Source organism: Mastigoproctus giganteus, chromosome 8 (genome assembly GCF_048544385.1).
Source record: "Mastigoproctus giganteus isolate SK-2022 chromosome 8, ASM4854438v1, whole genome shotgun sequence".
Lineage (NCBI taxonomy): Eukaryota > Metazoa > Arthropoda > Arachnida > Uropygi > Thelyphonidae > Mastigoproctus > Mastigoproctus giganteus.
The window spans coordinates 220,144,685-220,166,413 of NC_143582.1; the positions used below are offsets into that span (position 1 = coordinate 220,144,685).

At 36.1% G+C, this 21,729-nt stretch overlaps 1 protein-coding gene across 1 annotated transcript; it reads right to left on the minus strand.

The window, feature by feature from the left end:
• Nucleotides 1-5,304: 5,304 nt before the first annotated feature.
• LOC150082311 (putative methyltransferase-like protein 24) lies at nucleotides 5,305-20,704 on the minus strand. Its single transcript, XM_090380486.1, has 5 exons — nucleotides 20,506-20,704; nucleotides 16,958-17,162; nucleotides 13,733-13,882; nucleotides 13,458-13,617; nucleotides 5,305-5,517 (listed from the first exon to the last, which is right to left on the minus strand). The coding sequence occupies exons 1-5, from the start codon at nucleotides 20,690-20,692 to the stop codon at nucleotides 5,305-5,307; spliced, it is 915 nt and encodes a 304-aa protein (XP_090236612.1). The 5' UTR covers nucleotides 20,693-20,704.
• Between the last annotated feature and the right edge of the window lie 1,025 nt (nucleotides 20,705-21,729).

Below are 21,729 nucleotides of genomic sequence, written 5' to 3' on the forward strand. Positions count from 1 at the left end.
ATATGTAGAACACTTCCGTATGATACTCTCTAGCAATTAAAATGAAAAAAATCGAAAAACTTGCATTACAGTAAAAAATATTAAAAATTAATTGAATACAATTAAAAATCAATCTAATGCAATTAAAAATTAAATTAATTAAAAGAAATTTAACGAAAAAATTGCAAAACTATTTTCCTTCCTGAAGCTGACAATGCTGTGACCATATGTCATGATCACAGGAACGAAAATTACCGAATAAGGGTGAGCATGAAACTTAAATAGGGATTATTTGTCTTCGCGCATGTGCTTTTACAAGCCCATGAATCGGAGATTAGAAATGGCCGGCAAACATTAACAGAATTCTCGTGTAATTTAATTTTGACATTTTCTGCAATTAATAGTCTGGTATAATTATGCTGGAAACTAAGTATTTTTTCCTCGTTAAATAAAAAAGTATGTTTTTTTTTGTTAAAAGCATGAAAGGCTAATTCTGATGCTGCTGAATGATAAGCAAGAACTGTGGTCGTGTGTTGATTAATGCGAAAATTCAGAGGAAAACGCGTAGAATCTTGGTACGCAAGTTGCAATCCCTGCAAGAAATGTTGTATATCAGGTCATTTATTTGTGTTGCAAACGAGGAAAGGACTGAGCAATTTTTCAGTATAGTGTGTAGTTTCCGTATTGGCCTGGCCACAATTTTAAATTCAGTATCTTTAAGGAATCTGTTAATCTGTTTGTGCCACTGTTCAACATATGGGACAGAAATAAAGTATTTTTTAATATGATTTTTAGTTCATGTAGTATTTTGTATCCTATCCCTAGCTTGTACTCTAATTTGGTTTATTGTAGCAAGGGGATAACCCCTGTTGAAGAATCTGCTGGTTAATATTTGTATTTCTGAGCCCAAAGCAGATTCTGTCATTGAATATTTATAGGCATTTAGAAACTGATTAAAGATTAATAGATCTCTTGTAGGAGAACGGGTGATAGCTGTTATAATGCAGAAGCATACCGTGATTGTTGGTGTACGATAGATGTTAAATTGGATTTTATTCGAGTCCCGAGTAAGCGTGAAATTTAGAAAATTTAATGACTTTGTATCCGTACCCTCCCTTTCCAATATAAATTTGAGTCTAGAGTGAATATTATTAAATGAATATAAAATGTCTCGGATAGTACTACTATCAGTAGTAACTAGAACATCATCTAAATACCTCCCATAGTATGTGATACAGGGTCCCTACTGTGGGAAGTATTTAGACAATGTTCTAGTTATTACTGATAGTAGTACTATCCCAGACATTTTACATTTGTTTAATAATATTCACTCTAAACTCAAAATTACACTTGAAAGGGAGGGTATGGATACAAAGTCATTAAATTGTCTAAATTTAACGCTTACTCGGAACTAGAATAAAATCCAATTTAACATCTATTGTAAACCTACAAACACCGGTATGCTTCTGCATTATAACAGCTATCACCCGTTCTCCTACAAGAGATATATTATCTTTAATCAATTTCTAAATGCCTATAAATATTCAATAACGGAATCTGCTTTGGACTCAGAAATACAAATATTAACCAGCAGATTCTTCAACAGGGGTTATCCCTTTGCTACAATAAACCAAATCAGGGTACAAGCTAGGGATAGGACACAAAATACTACATCAACTAAAAATCATAATATTAAAAAATACTTTATTTCTGTTCCATATGTTGATCAGTGGCACAAACAGCTTAACAGATTATTTAAAGATACCGAATTTAAAATTGTAGCCAGGCCAATACAGAAACTGCACACTATACTGAAAAATCACTCAGTCCTTTCCTCATTTGTAACACAAATAAATGACCTGGTATACATTTCTTTTGGGGATTGCAACTTGTCGTACCAAGGTTCTATGCGTTTTCCTCTGAATTTTCGTATTAATCAACACGTGGCCTCAGTTCATGCTTGTTCAGCAGCATCAGAATTAGCCTTTCATGCTGTTAACGAAAAACATACTTTTTTATTTAACGAGGAAAAAATACTTAGTGTCCAGCATAATTATATCAGACTTAATTGCAGAAAATGTCGAAATTAAATTACACGAGAATTCTGTTAATGTTTGCTGGCTACATTTCTAATCATCGATTCGTGGGCTTGTAATAACACATGCGTGAAAACAAATAATCCCTATTTAAAAGTTTCATGCACACCCCTATTCTGTAATTTTCGTTCCTGTGATCACGACATACGGTCAAAAAGCGTTGTCATCTTCAGGAAGGAAAATTGTTTTGCAATTTTTTTGTTAAATTTCTTTTAATTAATTTAATTTTTAATTGCATTAGATTGATTTTTTAATTCTTTTTTACCATAATGTAAGATTTTAGATTTTTTTTTTTTTTTTGTTTTCATTGCTGGAGAGTATCATACGGACGTGTTCTACTTATTATATTTAGGTAAACTTCTCTTATTATTTTACAAATATAAAATTTCTTAACATTATACTTCTGCTTGTATTAAAACAGTCCTACATCAGCAGTTCCCAACCGTTTCAGTTGATGTGCTATGGTTCCACATCCTTCACCTTATTGAGTAGTTAAGTGTAAAGTACTGGGTGGTTATAAAATAAGTTTCTCTATTCAGGAGACAGTGTCAAAACTGTTAGAGATGGCACTGTGAAAATTAGTGGTTTTGTCATTTAGGGTATGGGGAGGCGATTTGTAGAAGAAACAAAAAATTGTTCAAATTTCTGCCACCAGGGAATAAATTGGCACTGTAAACATGAGATGGAATACTTAACTTAGGATTAGATTTTAATATCAGAACTTAGAAATCTACAGATATCGTTCTATGTGCTTTCCTTCACTTGAGATGACATTCTGAAAACGGAGGACTGTGTGCAACATAATTTCGCATGTTAAACAGCATGTAGCCAACATCCCCAATGAGATGGGGATGTTGGCTACATGCTGTTTAATGCTTGCTTTCAAATCGACAAGTGTCTGTATGCCGCCATGGTAAACTCTGCTCTGGTATTCCTATAGACAGAAATTACAGGAATTGAGATCTGGTGATTGGGCTGGCCAGAACTGTGGAAAGTTTCTAGAAATTATGCGATCATTTCCGAATGTTGAACAGAGCAGTTCCTTCACTTGTCGACCAATGTGGGGGAGTACCATCTTGCATGAACACTACAGTCTCCAAGCATTGCCTTTCTTGCAGAGTGGCAATAATGTGATCTCTTAGAAGAGTGCAGTACCGTGCACCTTACGGAGCCATGAGGTGTAGACTCTTCAAAGAAAAATGGTCCAATTATAAACCCTGCTGTGAATCCACACCACACTCTAACGTATGGACTTTGTAGTGGTCTTTTATGCACATCAGATGGGCGAGAAGTTAACCATATTCGGCAGTTTTGTGCATTTTCATCCCCATGAATAGTGAAATGTGCCTCATCAGACCACAAGATCATTCGAGCCCATGTATCATTAAGTTCCATACAGGCCAGAAATTGTAGAGCAAAGTCTATTCGTTGTTGCTGATCACAAGACTAGTTCTTGCACTACAGGAATCTTGTACGAGAACCAGAGTAAAATTATTTGATGATCTAGTTAAGCTATTAGTCTGTGTATTCCCCCCAAAGCTGGCAGTTTTTTTCCGACCCACCTATCACTGCCTCTATAGCATCAACAAATACTCTTGACCCCTTCTATTCACACATATCCCATTCCTATAAAAACAGTCTCTCCTGTGAACAAGCACAGACCACACTGAGAAAAAATTCTACCCCATGAGCCTTGCATAATTTCTCCAGGACCAAATTGATTGACAAGGCTCTCAACTCATATTTCCTCCTATCTCGTCTGGGCAGAATTGCAGACACTTTCTAATTCAGTCCTAACTTGCAACTTTTTCCCAACATTGCCCAGTACTTGTTAAGTAAGTCCTCAGATCTACTCTTAATATCATTATGGCCAACTTGTACAACAATATCATCTTTTGTACACTTAAAAGATGATGTCTGCTCTACAACTTCATCTACTTTTGCCCCTGACAGACATACCCTCTCCTATTCCACCTATCCTTGCACAACATATTTCCCATTTCCATGAAAATAAGGTCACCAACAGTAACTACCTTCTGTAAGACCAGCGCACTCTGCCTTGGAGATTGCCATCATGTTGTTTGATGCACAAGTGTGAGTTCTGGCATTGGGTTGGGCAGCCAAGAGCTCGATAAGCCCTCCATTTTAATTCCTTTGAAGAGCATCTACTGTACTCTTCAAACTCACTTAAACACCTATCAGAATGCTGAGTTGACCTATAATTTCTTCATACTCCTGCACCTAGCACACACAAAGGCATTCCCTTGACTGGATCATGTTCTTTTCCAGAAAGATCTATAGACATTTCACAAGTTGTACATTTTTTTAGGCTGTGATGCATTGGAGAACCACCCCTTTGGATCTTCCCCAAGCCACAGCACTCCAGCTACTTTGTGCCCATTGCTTTGCTGCTCTAGTCTGGGGCATGATTTCCCTTTAAATACAATTTAATTGATTAACAGTGAAAATCATATGTTCCTAAATGCAGTGATATCTATTACTATCTAGTTTTATGTTATACCTTATGCTATGCTATCAAGATATGTTCTACAATACCATTATGATCACAATGTTAAATTAGTTATATCCTTACTAAAAAGTAAAATTCCTTAGCTAAACACAAAAAAAGATGTTTGCTCGACAAGTGATTAGAACCTTCGACCTACTTATTTATCACAATTAAAACCCTACTATTCCACTGCACTACTCATTAAGTGCTAAATATTCATGCCAAAACACCGATACAATAGCAGTACAAATAGTAAGTTGTAACTTAGAAAATCACTAGTTAATTTTAAAAATAAGCTAATGAGCATGACTAAGACTATATAAACTATTTGTAAAATACAATTTAATATGTTAATTAATCATAAAAACAGTAAAAATTTCCAATAAACTTATCATTCCCATGAGCTTAAAATTCTGCATTCAGGCACTTTTAATCTTGTAGCATTTTGAGATGTATGCATAGTCTACTACAGTAAAAAATAAAGGTCAGTTTAAAAAAAAAATACAAAGTATTTACAATAACATTTATCATAAGTACAGTTAGCAGGCTCAGTGGATTAATTTTCAATGAAACAGAAAAAATAATGACTTTTCAACTGCTTTTATATAAATTTTTTCCACTTGAAACATGCTTCAAATATAAATATACAAAAAATTTACATTAATATTAATAATAAAAGCCTATCACAGTCAGGAGAATTCCAAGTACAAGTTTATAGAATCATTTTCTGTCTCTAAACCATGAAAGTTCATAAAAAAGTTGTTCAGTGCGATTTGCCAATCCAGGAACTTTTTTTGGCACAGTCACTATATTATTTCTTGAGCTAAAAAACCTAAATCCACCTTCCTTCTCAAGTCGCAACAGAATCTCCAGATTTCTTTTCCACTGAATGTCAGAGTTAAGGTGAACTTCTACGCAGAGATGGTAAATATACTGAAAATTAAATAAACAGTGTTTGTTTTGTTAAAAAAAAGAAGAAATAATAAGAGAAAGAGAAATATTTAATTAACAATACAAGTATTCCTGAAAAACAGCTTGAAAATTAAATAAACAGTGTAAATAAACTGAAAATTAAATGAACAGTGTTTGTTTTGTTGAAAAGAAGAAATAATAAGAGAAAGAGAAATATTTAATTAACAATGCAAGTATTCCTGAAAAACAGCTTGTAAAGCTTCTGCTTAACTTTACGAATCAAATCTATTTAAAATTCTAAAAACTAGAGACATATTAAAAATGTTATATAATTAACATTGCCAATGCAACTTTCAGCATTGCATCAAGTGTGCTGATAATGTCAGCACAATGAACTTGTTAAGCTAATTAAACTTTTAAAATTGGTATAAGGGACAGTCAATAAGTATTTACCTTCATCTAGAAACATTTGAGTTAGATATGTGATATTATATACAGAGTGGCAATGATTTAAGTATCCCTATTCAGAGCTCTCTGTAGCTCTAAGTAATAAGCAGATTGCCACCAAAATTAGTAAGTAGACTATTAAGTAGTAAGCATGGGGAGAAGGATCCCTTAAAAAAAAAAAAGTTAGTTCCAAATTCTGCCAATAGGAGATAATATGACGCTGTACAAGAGGAAAGACATGACAAAGTACCAACAAATAAATAACTAAAACAAACCTTAATGAAATTACAAATTTTTATTTGTGCTCTTTGCAAAAAACAGAAAGAAACTGAATTGCACTAAAGTTTTAAATCCAAACAAAAAAAATAAGGCACCTAAGAGCAGAAAATTTGCATAAATCTGGGTTAATTTAATTTTCCCAGCAGCAGAGAGCTATAAAGGCACAATGCAAACATCGCAAGAGTATTCTGCAAGTTTACTGTTAACATTATTCCTCAACTGCAGCAAAGAAGATGCCTGGATGAGACAATTTTTATGCAAGATAGCGCTCCTCTTCATATTGCATAACCAGTACAGCAGCTTCCCTGGCATCACTTTACTGCAGAAAGAGTCATCAGTCATTTGTTTCCCATTGCATGGCCACCATGTTCACCTGACCTTACACCATGTGATTTTTGGCTGTGGGGTCACCTCAAGGCCAATGTTTATCGAGGAAGTGTCCCTAACCTGGCTGTCTTAAAGGACAATGTAATGCAACATGTGCGGAACATTACTCCACAGATGTTGCATTCCACAGTGGAGCACTGTGCATCGAATGCAATTTCTGGTCCAGAACAATGGTAATCGCATTGAAAACCAATTCCACCATCAGTGACATCATCGACCATTGGGAGTAAACTGTGAGAGTTTGGAGCTGTGAAACCACTTCCTCTTGCAGTTTAGTTGTTTCTTTCTGTTTTTTTTTGCAAAGAGCACAAATAAACATTTGTAATTTCATTAAGGTTTGTCTTATTTATTTGTTGGTACTTTGTCATGTCTTTCCTCTTGTACAGCACCATATTAACCCCTATCAGCAGATTTTGGAACTAACTTTTTTGTTTTCACAGGATCCTTCTCCCCATGCCTTGAATAGTTTACTTATTAATTTTGGTGGCATTCCACTTATTACTTAGAGCTACAGAGAGCTCTGAATAGGGATGCTTAAATTATGGCCACCCTATATATACGGTAGAATCCAGATAAGAAATTCCTGCATACGAAGTTTTCCCCTGTACTAGGTTTGGTTTCTTAAGTCCCAATTTCAACTCTGTATGTTGTAATATATTATTTTTCCCCATAAGAAGTTTCCCGGATAAAAAGTTTTCTCACATAAAAAGTTCACGATAAAGAATACACAGTGTATTATTATAATGACGTTTTCCTACTTAATACATTTTTTAAATATAGAAATTATTTATTTTTAATATTAAAAAATATTAAACAATATAAACATTTGGTAATCAAACAAGTTAGTGCCAAGCATCATTTTAGTTCGTAGTAAACCATCGAAGTAGGTGAAATTAGCATCATTTTTGATATACATGTATCTTATATTATGAATTCCTTCACGAGTTGCCCTGATATTGCAACCACCAATAAGCAATGCTTTGCCAATGGAGAAGACTAATGTTACTTATTCTTGGCGGATACCACCACCCAGGGGTGGTGGTATCTGCTGAGAATAAGTAACATTAGACAACACTTCACTAATGGATTCTCGGGGGATACCCTATCACCCAGGGATGGTGGTATCCTCCGAGAATCCATTGGTGAAGTGTTGCCTATTCGAGAATCCATTGTCGAAGCATTGCTTATTCAAGGTAGTTCAATATCAAGGCAACTCGTTGTAAAGGCATTCACAATAAGAGAATTACTATGAACTAAAATGATGCTTGGCACTAAATTGTTCTCTTAGTGAATTTTTCATAGTCTGAGGCTTTCAGCTCTAAAACCTTTTTAGTATAAACATTTTGATATAATGGAAGTGATATATTGCAATTGTTTTCATCAATAACCATAATTGGATATGTTGACCACATTAAGTGTTAAGTTCTGATGGTTGTGAACAGTTCTGAATTACTTAGTAGATTATTGCTCTGTCTTACTGTAATTGTGACCTTTTAAGATATGTTGAAACTCCAAAGGAGCTCATTCTTCCAACTTGGTAATAAGTTTAATGAACAGAATGTTAAGAAATCCTCAGTTTAAAAATGTTTCCCATAGGCAGAGTAAAATGTTTGTAAATTCTGAAATAGTACTTAAAAATGATCTTTAACTTATGTATGTGTATCTTTTCATTTTTATTTGTGTAGTTAATATTTCATACCCTTAGGTTATTTTCCCTTCTAAGAAGTTTTCATGCTTAAGAAGTTCTAAACCTCCAGTCCCTTGGAAAACTTATCCAGGTTCTACTGTGTGTATATATATATATACACACACACAGTAGAACCTCCTTCACATATTCCTCTTATTACAACTTCGTACATATTACGAAGTGATATATTCTATATATATATATATATATATATTTTTTTTTTTTTTGAAATAGTTGAAAACTGAATCCTTCATAATGAAAAATAAAAAGCTAAAGCAAACATCAGAGGCAGCAAAAAGCATATTCCTCTACATGATGCATGAAATAAAAAAATTAGAATGATAATTAAATAAAAACTCATTGTGAAGGCATTCACAATATGAGATATAACAGAAACGATGCCAGTTCATCTACTTGGTGGTTTACTATGAACTAAAATGATGCTTGGCACTAAATTGTTCTATTAGTGAATTTTTTGTAGTCTGAGGCTTTCAGCACTAAAACCTTTTTAGTACAAACATTTTGATATAATGGAAGTGATATATTGCAACTTTTTTTCATCAGTAACCATAATTGGATACATTGACCACGTTAAGTGTTAAGTTCTGATGGTTTTGAACAATTCTGAATTACTTAGTAGATTATAGCTCTGTCTTACTGTAATTGTGACCTTTTAAGATATGTTGAAACTCCAAAGGAGCCCATTCTTCCAACTTGGCAATAAGTTTAATGAACAGAATGTTAAAAAATCCTCAGTTTAAAAATGTTTCCCATAGGCAGAGTAAAAGTTTGTAAATTCTGAAATAGGCTTAATTGGTGAAAAAAAATAGGCAAAATTTAATTAGCATTCAAGATTTAATTATTCTAATTTTGCATTTAGATTTTCTAAATTATATTGGAGCGTTGCTAATACAATATTTTTATTCTTGTTACCCTTCTCTTCCCTCCCTGTTGGTTTGATTGTTATGTTTAATTTTGACTATTTTCGCTCTTCTGTCTTGCCATGCTGCTGGCAAGACAGAAAACTCACACATTGAGTCTCATAAGTTAATGTATATTTATTTGTATTTCCAGATCCATTGGTTACTGAATTAGAGACATGAATACAGGAAGAGGTAGCATGCTGGAGAGAAGGCCAAGGAATGAAGAAATTATAAAATTTCTTCATTTACAAGGCAAACAAGCAAAACAAATCCATGTTGTGATAGGGAGGATTGCCTATCTTATGTCACTAAAAAAATTGGAAAAGAGTTCAGTTATGGGCAAAGCAATGTGTACAGTGACCCAAGAGAAGGAAGACCCATTTCAGCCACAGACCTTGCCATTTTGGCTCAAGGAATAGATAGACCTTGAAAACAGATGTGTAACTATAAATTTTTAAATAAATGAAGTGAATAGTAGCCATGGATCTGTTTGCACCTTAATGCATGAGTTCTGCACGTCGAAGGTGGCAGCCTGATGGGTTCTGAGAATGTTGACATCTCAAAAGCCCCATAACAGTATTCCACACAATTGTTGGAGTTTTGTAGAGAGAAAGCATATTGATTATTTTTTGTGACCAAATTATGATGAATGAATGCTGGCTACATCACTGTGACCAAGAAACACAACAGGTGAGCAAACAATGGAAACATTCAAAAGCCAAGGTTCAGTTGTCTGCCAACAAAGTCCTAACACTCTTTTGGGATTCTATGGTTATCATCCTTACAGATTACCTACCAAAAGACAACAGCATCACTGTGGAGAGTGCTACAAAACCCTAGGAAAGTTAAGAGAGGCTATTCAAAGGTGTCCACCTCCTAGCTGACAATGCTCCTGCTCATAAGACTATTCTCACAGTGGACTTTGCATTCAGGTTTAGCAGTTGAAAATTTGTGCCTTATTCCTCCAGCCTCTCACCTTCAGATTGCTGAGGAGGCGATTAATGAAGTGGAAGGCTGGATTTGGCTCAGAGTGAGAAGTTCTGTTCAAGATGTCTGAAAAAGCTTATCCACAGATGGGGGAAAATGTGCTGGAAGGTAATGCATAGAAAAGAATGAAATTGCTATCCAAGTTTCAAATCCCTAACTCAAATATTTCTGTGTGAGGGTAAATATTTATTGACTGTCCTTCATATTGGTTGGATTAAATTCAGCAGAATATACTTTATGTTGGAAATAAATGATTCAGATGAGAAAGCATTTCATGTGTACATATGCAAGCACTATAAATGGTGAAAAAATGATGTACCATTTAATTCTTTTCTCAACATTCTCTAAAAAATTAATGGAGTTATCTTACTGTTACGATCTGAGTGTAATGGGCTTTCATCTGTAATTCTGATAGGAATAGTTGGGTAGCCATTTTCAACCTGATGCTTCCAATCACAGTTTATTGCCTTCTTGTGTGTTTTTCTTTTATCTAAATTATGCAGTATAATCCCAGTTATAGGCCACAGTTAGGGCGAAGGGTTTTCGGATATATATTTTTCCTCAATATTCTAAATAAATGTTGGAAATAAATGATCACTATCTGCATAAAAGGGAAGCAGGAAAAAAATTATATTATACACTACACGTTTATGCAGCTTAAACCCAACTATGTGATACCACACTCAGGGTATTCATTTCCATACTCAGGGTAGTGGCATATGCGCCACTACCCTGAGTATGGAAATGAGAAAGACCTGGGAGTAATTGTGCAGTCAAATATGAAGTTCTCTGAGCAGTGCTCTCGGTTTTGCCAATGGTATACAGGAATTTTGTCTGCAGGGATCATTCCGTTGTACAAGGTAATGATTAGGCCACATCTTGAGTATTGTATACAGCATCGAAATCCTCATTTGAGAAAGGCTGTGGATCTGTTAGAATAGATGCAGAGAAAAGCATAGAGATTAGTGAGGAGAAACAAAAGGTTAGCAGAACTGAAGCCTTTCCTGGTAAGAATACCAGGAAAGCTTCAGTTCTGGAAAGACAGATGTGCAGAAGTTTGCCTTCAGCCAGTGGGTAGTTGATTGTTGGAACAGACTTTCATCTGATGTTGTGGAAGTAGGTACTCTGAATAAATTCAAGGAGGAACTATACAAACTGTTGGAGGGGATGGATAGGTGAGATGGGAAGGGGTTTTTTTGGCTGGTGCTGTGTAAGCTTGTTTTCTTGCATCTTTTACCACTACTAATACTAAAAATAATTGCCAGTGTTCTGTTGTTTGAATTATGTCAGTCTCTTTCTCCACTGCAAGGTTTTGTGTTTTCATCCAACTTGTAAATTGGTTCTCATTCAGCTGATCTAGTAGTGATCTGATGGGCATTACATGTCTTACTGGCTGTTAGTTTCTGTAGCATTAGCCATGCAGTGCAAGGAAACCCCAAGCTGTAAATCTTATATCTTCTGTATGAAAACCCAAACATGTGGGTTGAAGGTTGTTGGGAGGACAGAAGGTTAGACATTAGACCTGAATTTCTGTATGTAGTTAACTTATTCCAGTGATTAGCAACTTGCTGGCCAGAAGAAAACTTCCTTAAAGCTCATTCTAAACTTTTTCCCCATATAGTCAGTCTCATATAACACAGTACAGTAGTTGTGTTCCTAGAAGCCCCCATGCAATGCAAAATCGTGCAATATGAATAACAGGCCTTATGGAAAAAATAGGGTTAGGTGCTGACCACTCAAGACTGAACACACATTTATAACCAAAACATTACCAAACACAATTAATAATTGTAATAAAATACATAAGTATTTTATTAGGATTATTATGTAATAAAATATTGCTAATGCTTTTGCTTTTATCTTATGCAAACTTGTTCCTGATCTCTTCTTTGTTTGACCTTCTATCCAAACAGATATTCAATCTCTTCCAATAGTAAAAATAAAAGTTGCTTTTACTTTCTCCGTATTCTCTCTAATTGTTCTCAGCATTGCCTCATTTAGGTCTGTAGCACGCTCAATATCATTCTGCTCAAAGCATTTCACAATTTAGTATTTTTTGAAAATATTTTCTTTTTCACCAGCACGCTTCCTTTTCACACTTTTTCAAGCACTTTACTTATTTTTAGGGAATAAAACACAATTACGGTATAAAAAGAACAAAAATGAGGAGTCACGCTTGATACACACAAAAACAAAAATGAACAAAAAAAAAGAACAAAAATGATGAGGCACGCTTGATACACACGAACAAAACAGCACGTGTGTAGCAACTGAGTAAACAATGCAGTGTTACATTCTGCTGCCATTTCTTGTTGACACAAAGCCAAATCACACATATGTGAATTCGGTTCGTGTTATTTGCAACATCGTACCCCTATTTATAAATCGGGTATGTCGAATTCATGTAGTGTAAATACATATACGTGAGGACTGACTGTAATTTGATTTTATGGTTCCCTCCAAAGTTTCCTTCAGAATAGCTGGCACTCGAGGGAATCAGTCTCATCTGGTAAAGCGAATGATTAGAGGCCTTGGGGCCGAAACGACCTCAACCTATTCTCAAACTTTAAATGGGTGAGAAGTCTGGCTTGCTTGACTCGAAGCCTTGAATTTATTCTGGAGTAATTTATAATGAAAACTTTCCTGTCATCTTGCTGTCCCATCTCAGAGCCTTATACACCTGAGTCAGACCATCTCTCTAAGGCAGTATGTACAGTAAACTCTCAATTTAGAACTAACGGGAGAAAGGTGGAGGTGCCCATTAAATCGAAAGTTTGTTTCAAGTCTGTTTGTATCCCACATAACTGATTAAACACAATTTAAACACTTACTCTGTATGTGTATCTATTATAAATGCTGAAATAAAGTTAAACAATAAACAAGTTTTAGTGACAAATGGGCCTGGAGTACTGGGGTCCATAGTTTCAAATACAGATATATACAGTTATACCCAGATATTTATTAACAAATAAAGTACAAATAAAATAAAATATAAGTACAAAAACCAGTAGCTTTCGGAACACGTGTCCCTTTATCAACTGATAAAGGGACACGTGTCCCTTTATCATATATCTGTATTTGAAACAAGTTTTATTTACTTTGGCTTTATTGGCTGATATGTAGTACTTAGTAGAAGAAAAATTTACCATTACTGTATAGTGATATGAATAAAAATCAGTTTTATGCTACTTATAGATTAATAGTAGATTAATTATTTAGCTTTTAGTACATAAATTTATTTAATTTCTTGCCTTAAACATTTTTGATTCCAGTATTTGTTCCAGGACATTCCACTCGCTTCCTTCAATATCCAGTTTCAGCACGTCAATAATTTTGTTTTCGTGTCCCAGCTCTTTACAAATGGTGTCCAGCGTCCTGAGTTTCCACGTCCACCGTTCTTTTAATAATGTTCTATAAATTACAAATATACTGATAAGATAACTTCAGAGCTTGTTGCGTATCAGTGCAGAATGTGTGACATGAGAATTCCTTTTAAACAAAATATGGGAATTTAACTTATCCATACCTGTCTTCATTCACATGAGATATTCCCATTGGATGAAACGAGATACCTGGACTGTGTTTATGACTAGTCAGCCTTAGGCTAGGGTCAAATGAAAATACCTGACATCCAAACTTTTCTATAGCTTCATCAAAAGACCAATCATCACTTATTCTGCCATAAAAATTTATAAAATAATTAAATTAGTGAACATTGTTTCCATTATTAATAAGTAACAATTTCAAAAGAGCATATTTAAAGCACAGAATTATACTAATCTTTATTTTGCTAGTGCTGCATCTACTTTACAAAACTTTCCTCTTACCTGCTTGGTTTAATACAAGAGAGACAAATGGAACCAATCCATTGGTTCCATTCGTCTCTCGTGGCAGCTTTGAAGGGTTTCTTAATGCTGACATCAAGTGGTTGGAGCTGGGATGTCAAGCCTCCAGGTATGACGGCAAGTTTTGTTTTTTGCTCTGCACCAATCTTCTCTGTGGTTTTTGTTATGTGTGCCCTGAACTGATCAAGCACCAATAGGGCAGGTTTGCGTAAGAGCCCACCTAGTCTCCTGCTCCAAACTTTCTCAAACCAGATCTTCATCCCATCCAACCTTTGTCATGAAGGTGGACAATCACTCCTCGAGGAATGTCTTCTTTTGGCATTGTTTTGCGTTTGAAAATCAACATAGGAGGCAGCTTGGTTCCATCGGCACAACAAGGTAGAACAACTGTATAATGGCTCTTTTCATGTCCACTTGTCTTCACAGTTACAGTTTTCACCCCCTTCTTATCAACAGTTCTGTTACTTGGGATATCAAATTGAAGGGGGACTTCGTCCGTATTTGCAATCTGTCCCAACTCAAACTGATGTGTCTTCCGACGTTGAATGACAAAACGAAATTCAAGGGCCTTCTGCTCATAGCTTTCAAGCATATTTTGGGCAAGTCTGGTGCGTGTACGCATGCTTAGTCCATTCCGTTTCATGAACCTGAAGCACCAATTTTGTCCTTTGAAATCGGTAACTTCTTTTTCATCAGCAATTCTTCTTGCCTCATGCTGAACCATCTTTGTGGACACAGGAATTCCAACTGTCCTTTGCTCTTCCATTCCTTTCTAAATCAGGCCATTTTGCTGACTTGCCTCCCACGGCCTCCTGCTGTGGCGTTTTCAGTAAGGTTTTTTTCTTTCCGTAGCCAATCTCAGATTGTTTTCTCGGTTGGAGGAGGACCAAACTTACGTTCAGCAGTACAATTTCCATTCACTTTTGCAAACTGGATCACTTTTAACTTGAATTCAGCACTGTACGAAAATCTTTTTTGAGCCATTTCTCGGCAGAACCTAATATACTGGTAACAAGTGCAAAAGAATGAGCGCAAATACAATAAGCACATAAAAGCGGGAAATGCAAGTAAAAAAATCTACAACCACTGTACAAAGACGCACCCAGTTTTTAGACCCAAATTTTTCGAAAAGGGTGCGTCTTATACATGGGGAAATACGGTAATATGTCTTGTAAATTACATGTGTTCTGTGGTTGATTTGATGGACAACAAACCAATTTCCAGGAGAAAAATCATCTTGCTGACTCAGCCACGCTGTGAAAAAGATCCATAAAAATTCTTCACGTCCTTGATGGGATTTCAACCAGGTCTTTTCCACTGGTTGGGAGTAGGGAACGATGATTGTATCAACTGTGCTACCCATGAGGGCACCAATGATTAAATGGCAAAGTGAATAAATTCACAATAGACAACAGTAGTACCAGAAGACTGGGAATACAGTCATCCATACACCAAAACAGTATAGATAAAATTTTATGGATCCATAAAATTTACCATTGTGCGACACCAGTACATAGGTTCTAGAGTAGTCGATTATTGTCACATATATAGTACGTACAGATAATTAACTTCTGCAAGGTGTTTGCAGTGCCTTGCTTAACAACTTGGCAAAATGCACATTTCTTTTGTATGCACTTAGGGATAGTTCCTATATACAAACTATCCTAGGATAGTTTGTATATTCTGCGAATATGAAAAAATTACAGCGTATTTTCGAAAGAAGGGAGTAATTTTATGGAACAGATGTGGGAGTGAAAGATCGGCTAAGTACGAGGTGAGGAAAAACAAACTACTGCGGCAGTCTTTTAGCTCACTGTCAATGCATTCTACATATAGCCATTGTAAAATGTGCTGCAGCACTGTCTGTGACTTGAATTTCTGAATTGTGGCCTTCTCCTTATGCAAATTTCAGTAACCTAACCTTAATGTAACAACATTTCTGTACAGAAGTTACAGAAATTGCGTAAAGTACGAAACGAAAATAAACTGAAGTTGGCCAAATACGTGTAGCTCATTGCTGATGCATTCACTTGTGTAGCCACCGCAAATCGTGCTGCAGCAATGTGTGTAGGTGCTGCGGTGGCTACATTACTTGGCCGAAAGATCTGTAACAGCCGATTTACCTATGTAACTGGTAGCGGTGCTGAGATCGTTTTTGTACTATAAGTGAGTTGTCTGCGGAACGATTCTAAATTTTTCTTCGTACTGGTGCTCTCTTAGAGTTCTCACCAAGTGAGATTGCCATCTTTGGACCTTTTCAAGAAATTTGTCTAATTCAGGTGCGGTCTCCATACTTGCACACGGTATTCCAAGTCTGGTCTTACGATTGCCTTATACAGTAGGATTATTGCCTCCATATCTCTACAAACAAATGTTCGATAAATCATTGCTAGGACACCAGAGGCTTGTCTTGCTGCATGTCTCCACTGCTCAGAGAATTTTATATCCAACTATTATAACTCCCAAGTCTCTTTCTACCACCTTTTTTAATTCAATATCACTAATTAGTTGGTCTTGGGCAGAGGTGCTACGATTACTCTCCTTCCCCTCCTCCCCCCCAAAAAATTCCGGTTTTTTTATATCAAGGAGGAAAACAGACCATATCGTGTAATTTACAGATATACTGTCACCTCCTAGCATTAACTTCCTGTATGTTTAATCTAAAACAAGTCAATCCCAATATCACTGCAACTGAAAACGTTTGACAGGACCAGTCCATAGGGGACACAACATACAGGACTCCCAATTTTAGAGGGTCTTAACCCAAAGGGAAACCTCACTCTCAGCGAGTATGACTGGATAGTCACAAACACTTATTCTTGCACCAGTGCACCTGAACTCTAGGACTGGCCCTACTTCTGCATATACAAAATTATTTAACTACTAAAAGAAAGAAATATGCTTACCCAAATGAGTATACTAGGCAATTCTTCCTGAGCCCGGGTCCAGGAGTGAGGCAGATAATTTTATCACCGTCAATGCTGTCTGTATTCTCTGCTTTACCTCCTAGTGAAAGAGCTGCATTGCAAAGTGTTGATGGATGTCTTATGTATGACAATAGGTCATCAAAGGTTGATGGCGTCTTAGGTGATGAATTTGATATTGATGATCCTGTGTTAAAAAAACATCCTCTTAATAAAGTTGTACTTATCTTAGGCTGCAGTGAATATTTTAATATATCAAAGTATAAAGAGTAGAGTAAAATTCATCAAAATGATGACTGAAAAGTATTTATTCAAACTAATCTACAATCAGGCCACTAAGGGTCTTAGGTAAATTAAGGCAGATTACGAAAAAAGTCCTTGGCAAAGAAAAGTAGCAATGAATTGTTTGTTGTATAGATGGGAGTCTTGCAAGTATAATCTGTGCGGTAGCACAGCGGCATTGTCACATCCCTCCTACACGGGGTGGAAAAGGCTCGGGTTTAAATCCCGTCAACGATACGAAGAACTTTTATGGGCTTTTTTTTTTTTATTTTCACTTAGTGGCCGAGCTAGTCGGTCTCAGGAGTAGATAACAAGGTTTTCTCCCGGAAACTCAGGTTTTTCGTCCAGCAAATCAACCAGAGGACACACTCAACGAACATAAACAATGGGCAGATGAATATATATTCTGGTGGCCCTACTGTGACATTATTAATCCTACGAGTATACAACTTATAACTGGATACTCAGTGATTTTGTTATAACAGAAGGTGGAAGAGAAATTACTGAAGTCCAAAGTAAATAAGGCACCTGGGACTGATAGGATCTATCCAGTTAGATTAAAAAAGTAAGCAACCCTTGGCTTACTGAATGAGAGCATCCTTGGATTCAGGGGAGGTTCATATAGATTGGTGTCAAGTCTGTCCCCTCTTCAGAAAGGGGGTACAATGGGAAACGTGAGTGATTATAGGCCTGTAAAGTTGCTTCTGTTCCAGGAAAAATAATGGAGTCATTGGTGCAGGATCATCTTAACTGGAATGGACCTATAGGGAAATCACAGCCTGAGTTTGTTAAGGGGTATTCTGTCTTACCAATTTGATTAGATTACTATGCAGCAATGACAATGGAATTTGGTGCAAATAATAATTTTTACGTACAGTAGTAGTAGTAATCGTGGCATGTGATGCAAGAAAGCAAGCGTATGAGCTTATGTAAAAAAAATTCACACCATTCCCTCTAAATGTTTGTCCAGTTCCTCCTTAAATTTATTCAACCCATCAACCTCCAGAACGACAGATGGACGTTTGTTCCAGCAATTAATCACCCACTGGCTAAAGGCAAATTTCTGCACATCTATTCTACAGCTGTCTTTCCTCAATTTGAATTTATGCCCCTTAGGTTCGTAATTATATAATAATAATAATAATAATAATAATAAATGGCACAATTATACCACGTGAAATTATTAAAAAATAGGTTTGATTAAACTCATACAGAATACAAGCTTAATTTCTACACTAAATTGTTAGCAAGTGACATTTCAGGATTCTTACCGAACCCCATCATCAAGTCATATGGGGCGCTAACAGAAGAACATTAACAAGTAGACAATATAAATTGATAAAAAATTAATCAAAAAGCAATTACAACTCAAAATCTTTAATTTTTAGGTTATGTTATAAGACTATGATATGCTTTTGAGTAGCTAGAAATTATGACCAAGACAAACCACAAGATAAAAAGGTAACCATGAAAAACAAAAGAAAAAAAAAAAAAAAAAAAGGTCGTAATTAAATTGCGACCATACCCACCTCCCCACCTCGTGCTGGGGCTTTTTAAACGACAACAAGGTAGGAGTACAGTGCGAGGTTATCAAATAAATATGGAACACCCAGAGGGCAAAGGCCACAGGCATTCCCTATTTCAGTAGAGCTTTTGCAGTGTACCACCCAAAGGACTTATGTACAAATTGGAGCAATGTGTACAAATTAGGGATAAGTTACTGCAAAGGGATGGTTGAGTGGTAGAGGATGGTTAAAAATGGGCATTGCTCTTATTTGGACTAATGTAATTAGTGGATACCCTCAGTGTCCAGTGCTGGGCCCCCTTTCTATTCATAGTATATATATAAATGATATTGACAAAGGATTATCAAGTATATTCTCTAAGTTTTCAGTTGACAAAGCTTGGCAGGGCGGATAATGACAGGAACCAAAACATACTAGAACAAAACACCTAGAAAATTTAAATGAATGGGCTGAGAAGTAGGAGTAGTGGCTCTTTAAGTGAATCAGTGTTTAACCCTTTGGAGCAAATATGAGTGATCGTAATTTAGAGCAAAGAAATGTTAATTAAATTTTTAATGAAACCCATCAAAAATGGTGCAGAAACGTTGGAGATGTCAAAAAAAAAATTCAAATTATTATGTAGTGTGTCTGTATATTGCGTGTGTTCGATTTGCCTGTTTTGCTAGACGAAAAAACCTTGCTAGCTATTGCCTGAGACCGACTAACTCAGCCACGGAGTGAAAAACAGCCCATAAAATTCCTCGCGTCATCGATGGGATTCGAACCAGGCCTTTTCCACCCGGTGTGGGGAGAAGGGTGACGATAGGACGGTGGTACCCGCGCAGACAACGTGGAAAGTGTACGGTAATGAAACCATGAGTGAGCCACGTGCGTAAGAATGGCACAAACGGTTTAGGGAGGGACGAGAAGACCGCCAACTTCAACGATAGAGAAGAATGCTGAAAAAATTCTTCATGAGAAAAGTTTATTTAGGGTCTAACCGCACCAGGGGCGCCGTGTCATTCCTGTGTCGTAGAGTGTTTTAAACGAAAAACGAGATCACAACATTGGAGCACCCGCCTTATTCAGCAGATCTGGCGCGATGCGACTTTTTTTCTGTTCCCGAAAATTAAAATCCACTTGAAATGAAAACGATTTCAGAACTGAGAAATGTTATTAAACGTTGTGTTCCGAATGTCTGCTAACAAACATTCAGGAACTTAAAAAAAAAAAAAACAAAAAGAGTATAGGGAGAGGAGTAATAAATATCATGCAGTTGTAATTAAACTGAACGGCTGAGTTTATAAAATGCAAAACTCCATATGTTAATGCGCCTTAAAAAACAGGTAAAAGTGATGAGGAGACTTGCCTACATTATATATTGAATTTGTAAAATGCGTCCCTTTTCTAAGCATTTTCTCTTACGAGCCTTTTCTCATTCGAAAATAAATCATTGGAAAGCAAAGAAAAAACTACAAATTGCAACTAGTTGCCACGGCAACAACTAGTCGTGTTTGGTGATTTTCGTGGTATCCTTTGGATAACTGGTTATTCTAAATTAAATAAAACGTTTGCATCTTGTAGAGTGCTGCTACCAAATCGTTAAAAAAAGGTATAACACTAAAGGGAGAAGATTGTTTCCTCTCAACTTGAGATCTAGATTGCCAAGTTCTAAAATTAATCATCGTATCTCAAACAGAAATTGAACAAGTACAAATAAAAAATAAATAAATAGAGACTTACTGCTGCTTTTCCTGATCTTCTCTGTCAATATTTGTTCTTTCTTCGGAGTGACCAAGCGATGCACTATTGCAAACGAAATTAGGGCTATGAGGGCTAATAGCACTGGTCGTCTGCTTAGTTTCGCTTGCATATGCCACCAACAGATGCGCATTTTGTTGGTGACAACCGATGGCGATAGGTTATCCATAGTGTATCAAGCAATGAGACTGAACGAAGGACTACAAAATGAAGATCTCTGTAACACAAGAAAAAAAGCATTTTCAGTCTACAGTTAAACATGAATGCTGTGGAAACTGGTTCGTTGACCTACATTTGTTGAAGAAGATTGCAGAAAGACAAGCCGTCGTCTATAAGTGTTCTACAGAATACCGGCTTTGCGGGATATCAAAAACCGGTTAGAGTGGAACAATATGAAAGTAAGTATTTTTAGTTTTCCATCTCTGCACTAGGTACTTTCATCCTTCTAATGCTCACCTTCCCACTACGTTGTCTGGAAGGGCGACACGAATAAGCAGACACCTTTGTATCAGTGAAAAAACATATTCATCACGCAGTGTTTACTAAATACTGTTAGCGTTCTTTTTTGTTGACAGAAAACAAAAACAACATATTAAGTTCTTTTCTACTAGAGTTAGTACGCTCTAGCATTTGTTTTAAGTGTGAAAAATGTCTCAGTTAGGCTAACTTAGCCTTCGTGGGTGCGCATTTGGTATAATCACCGCCTCCCCACACCGAGTGGAAAAGATTTAAGTTCGAATTCCGTCAATGACATAAGGAATTTTAATGGCCCTTTTTTCACAAAGTGGCTGAGTTAGTCGTCTGAAGTGAGGATACCATAGTTTTTTTCTTTTGGATACTCGGGTTTTTCGTCCAGCAAATCGATCACAGAACACGCGCAATTTACAGACATATTACATACAGTGCAATATGAGCTAAGTTGTTGCTGCACATAAACTCAACAACAACCTTGGATTGCAATGTTCCAGGTGTGGCCGCATCATCATCTTATAGACACGGACAGACAGTTCTGGTCTTTTGTTAAAGCCTTGAAACGAGATATTGCATATATGATCTCTATAATCAAAGAATGTTACAATTTAAATACAATAAAAATAATTGATTTACGTAAATAAATGGGCTTGTTGTACTAACTTCCATAGTAGGTAAATAGACAAATTCTGTATGATCCAGTAAAGTTTTAATAATAAACGATAAATGACATGT

Bases quoted from the DNA above. Each gene is read 5' to 3' on its own strand.
- LOC150082311 (XM_090380486.1), bottom strand. From the start codon at position 20,692: ATGGATAACCTATCGCCATCGGTTGTCACCAACAAAATGCGCATCTGT. The intron at 13,883-16,957 runs GTAAGCATATTT...TTTTTATGGCAG, and splicing joins TGCCTAGTATACTCATTTGG to AATAAGTGATGATTGGTCTT. The intron at 5,518-13,457 runs GCAAGAAATTAA...TTTAATTTTCAG, and splicing joins TGGAATCAAAAATGTTTAAG to TATATTTACCATCTCTGCGT.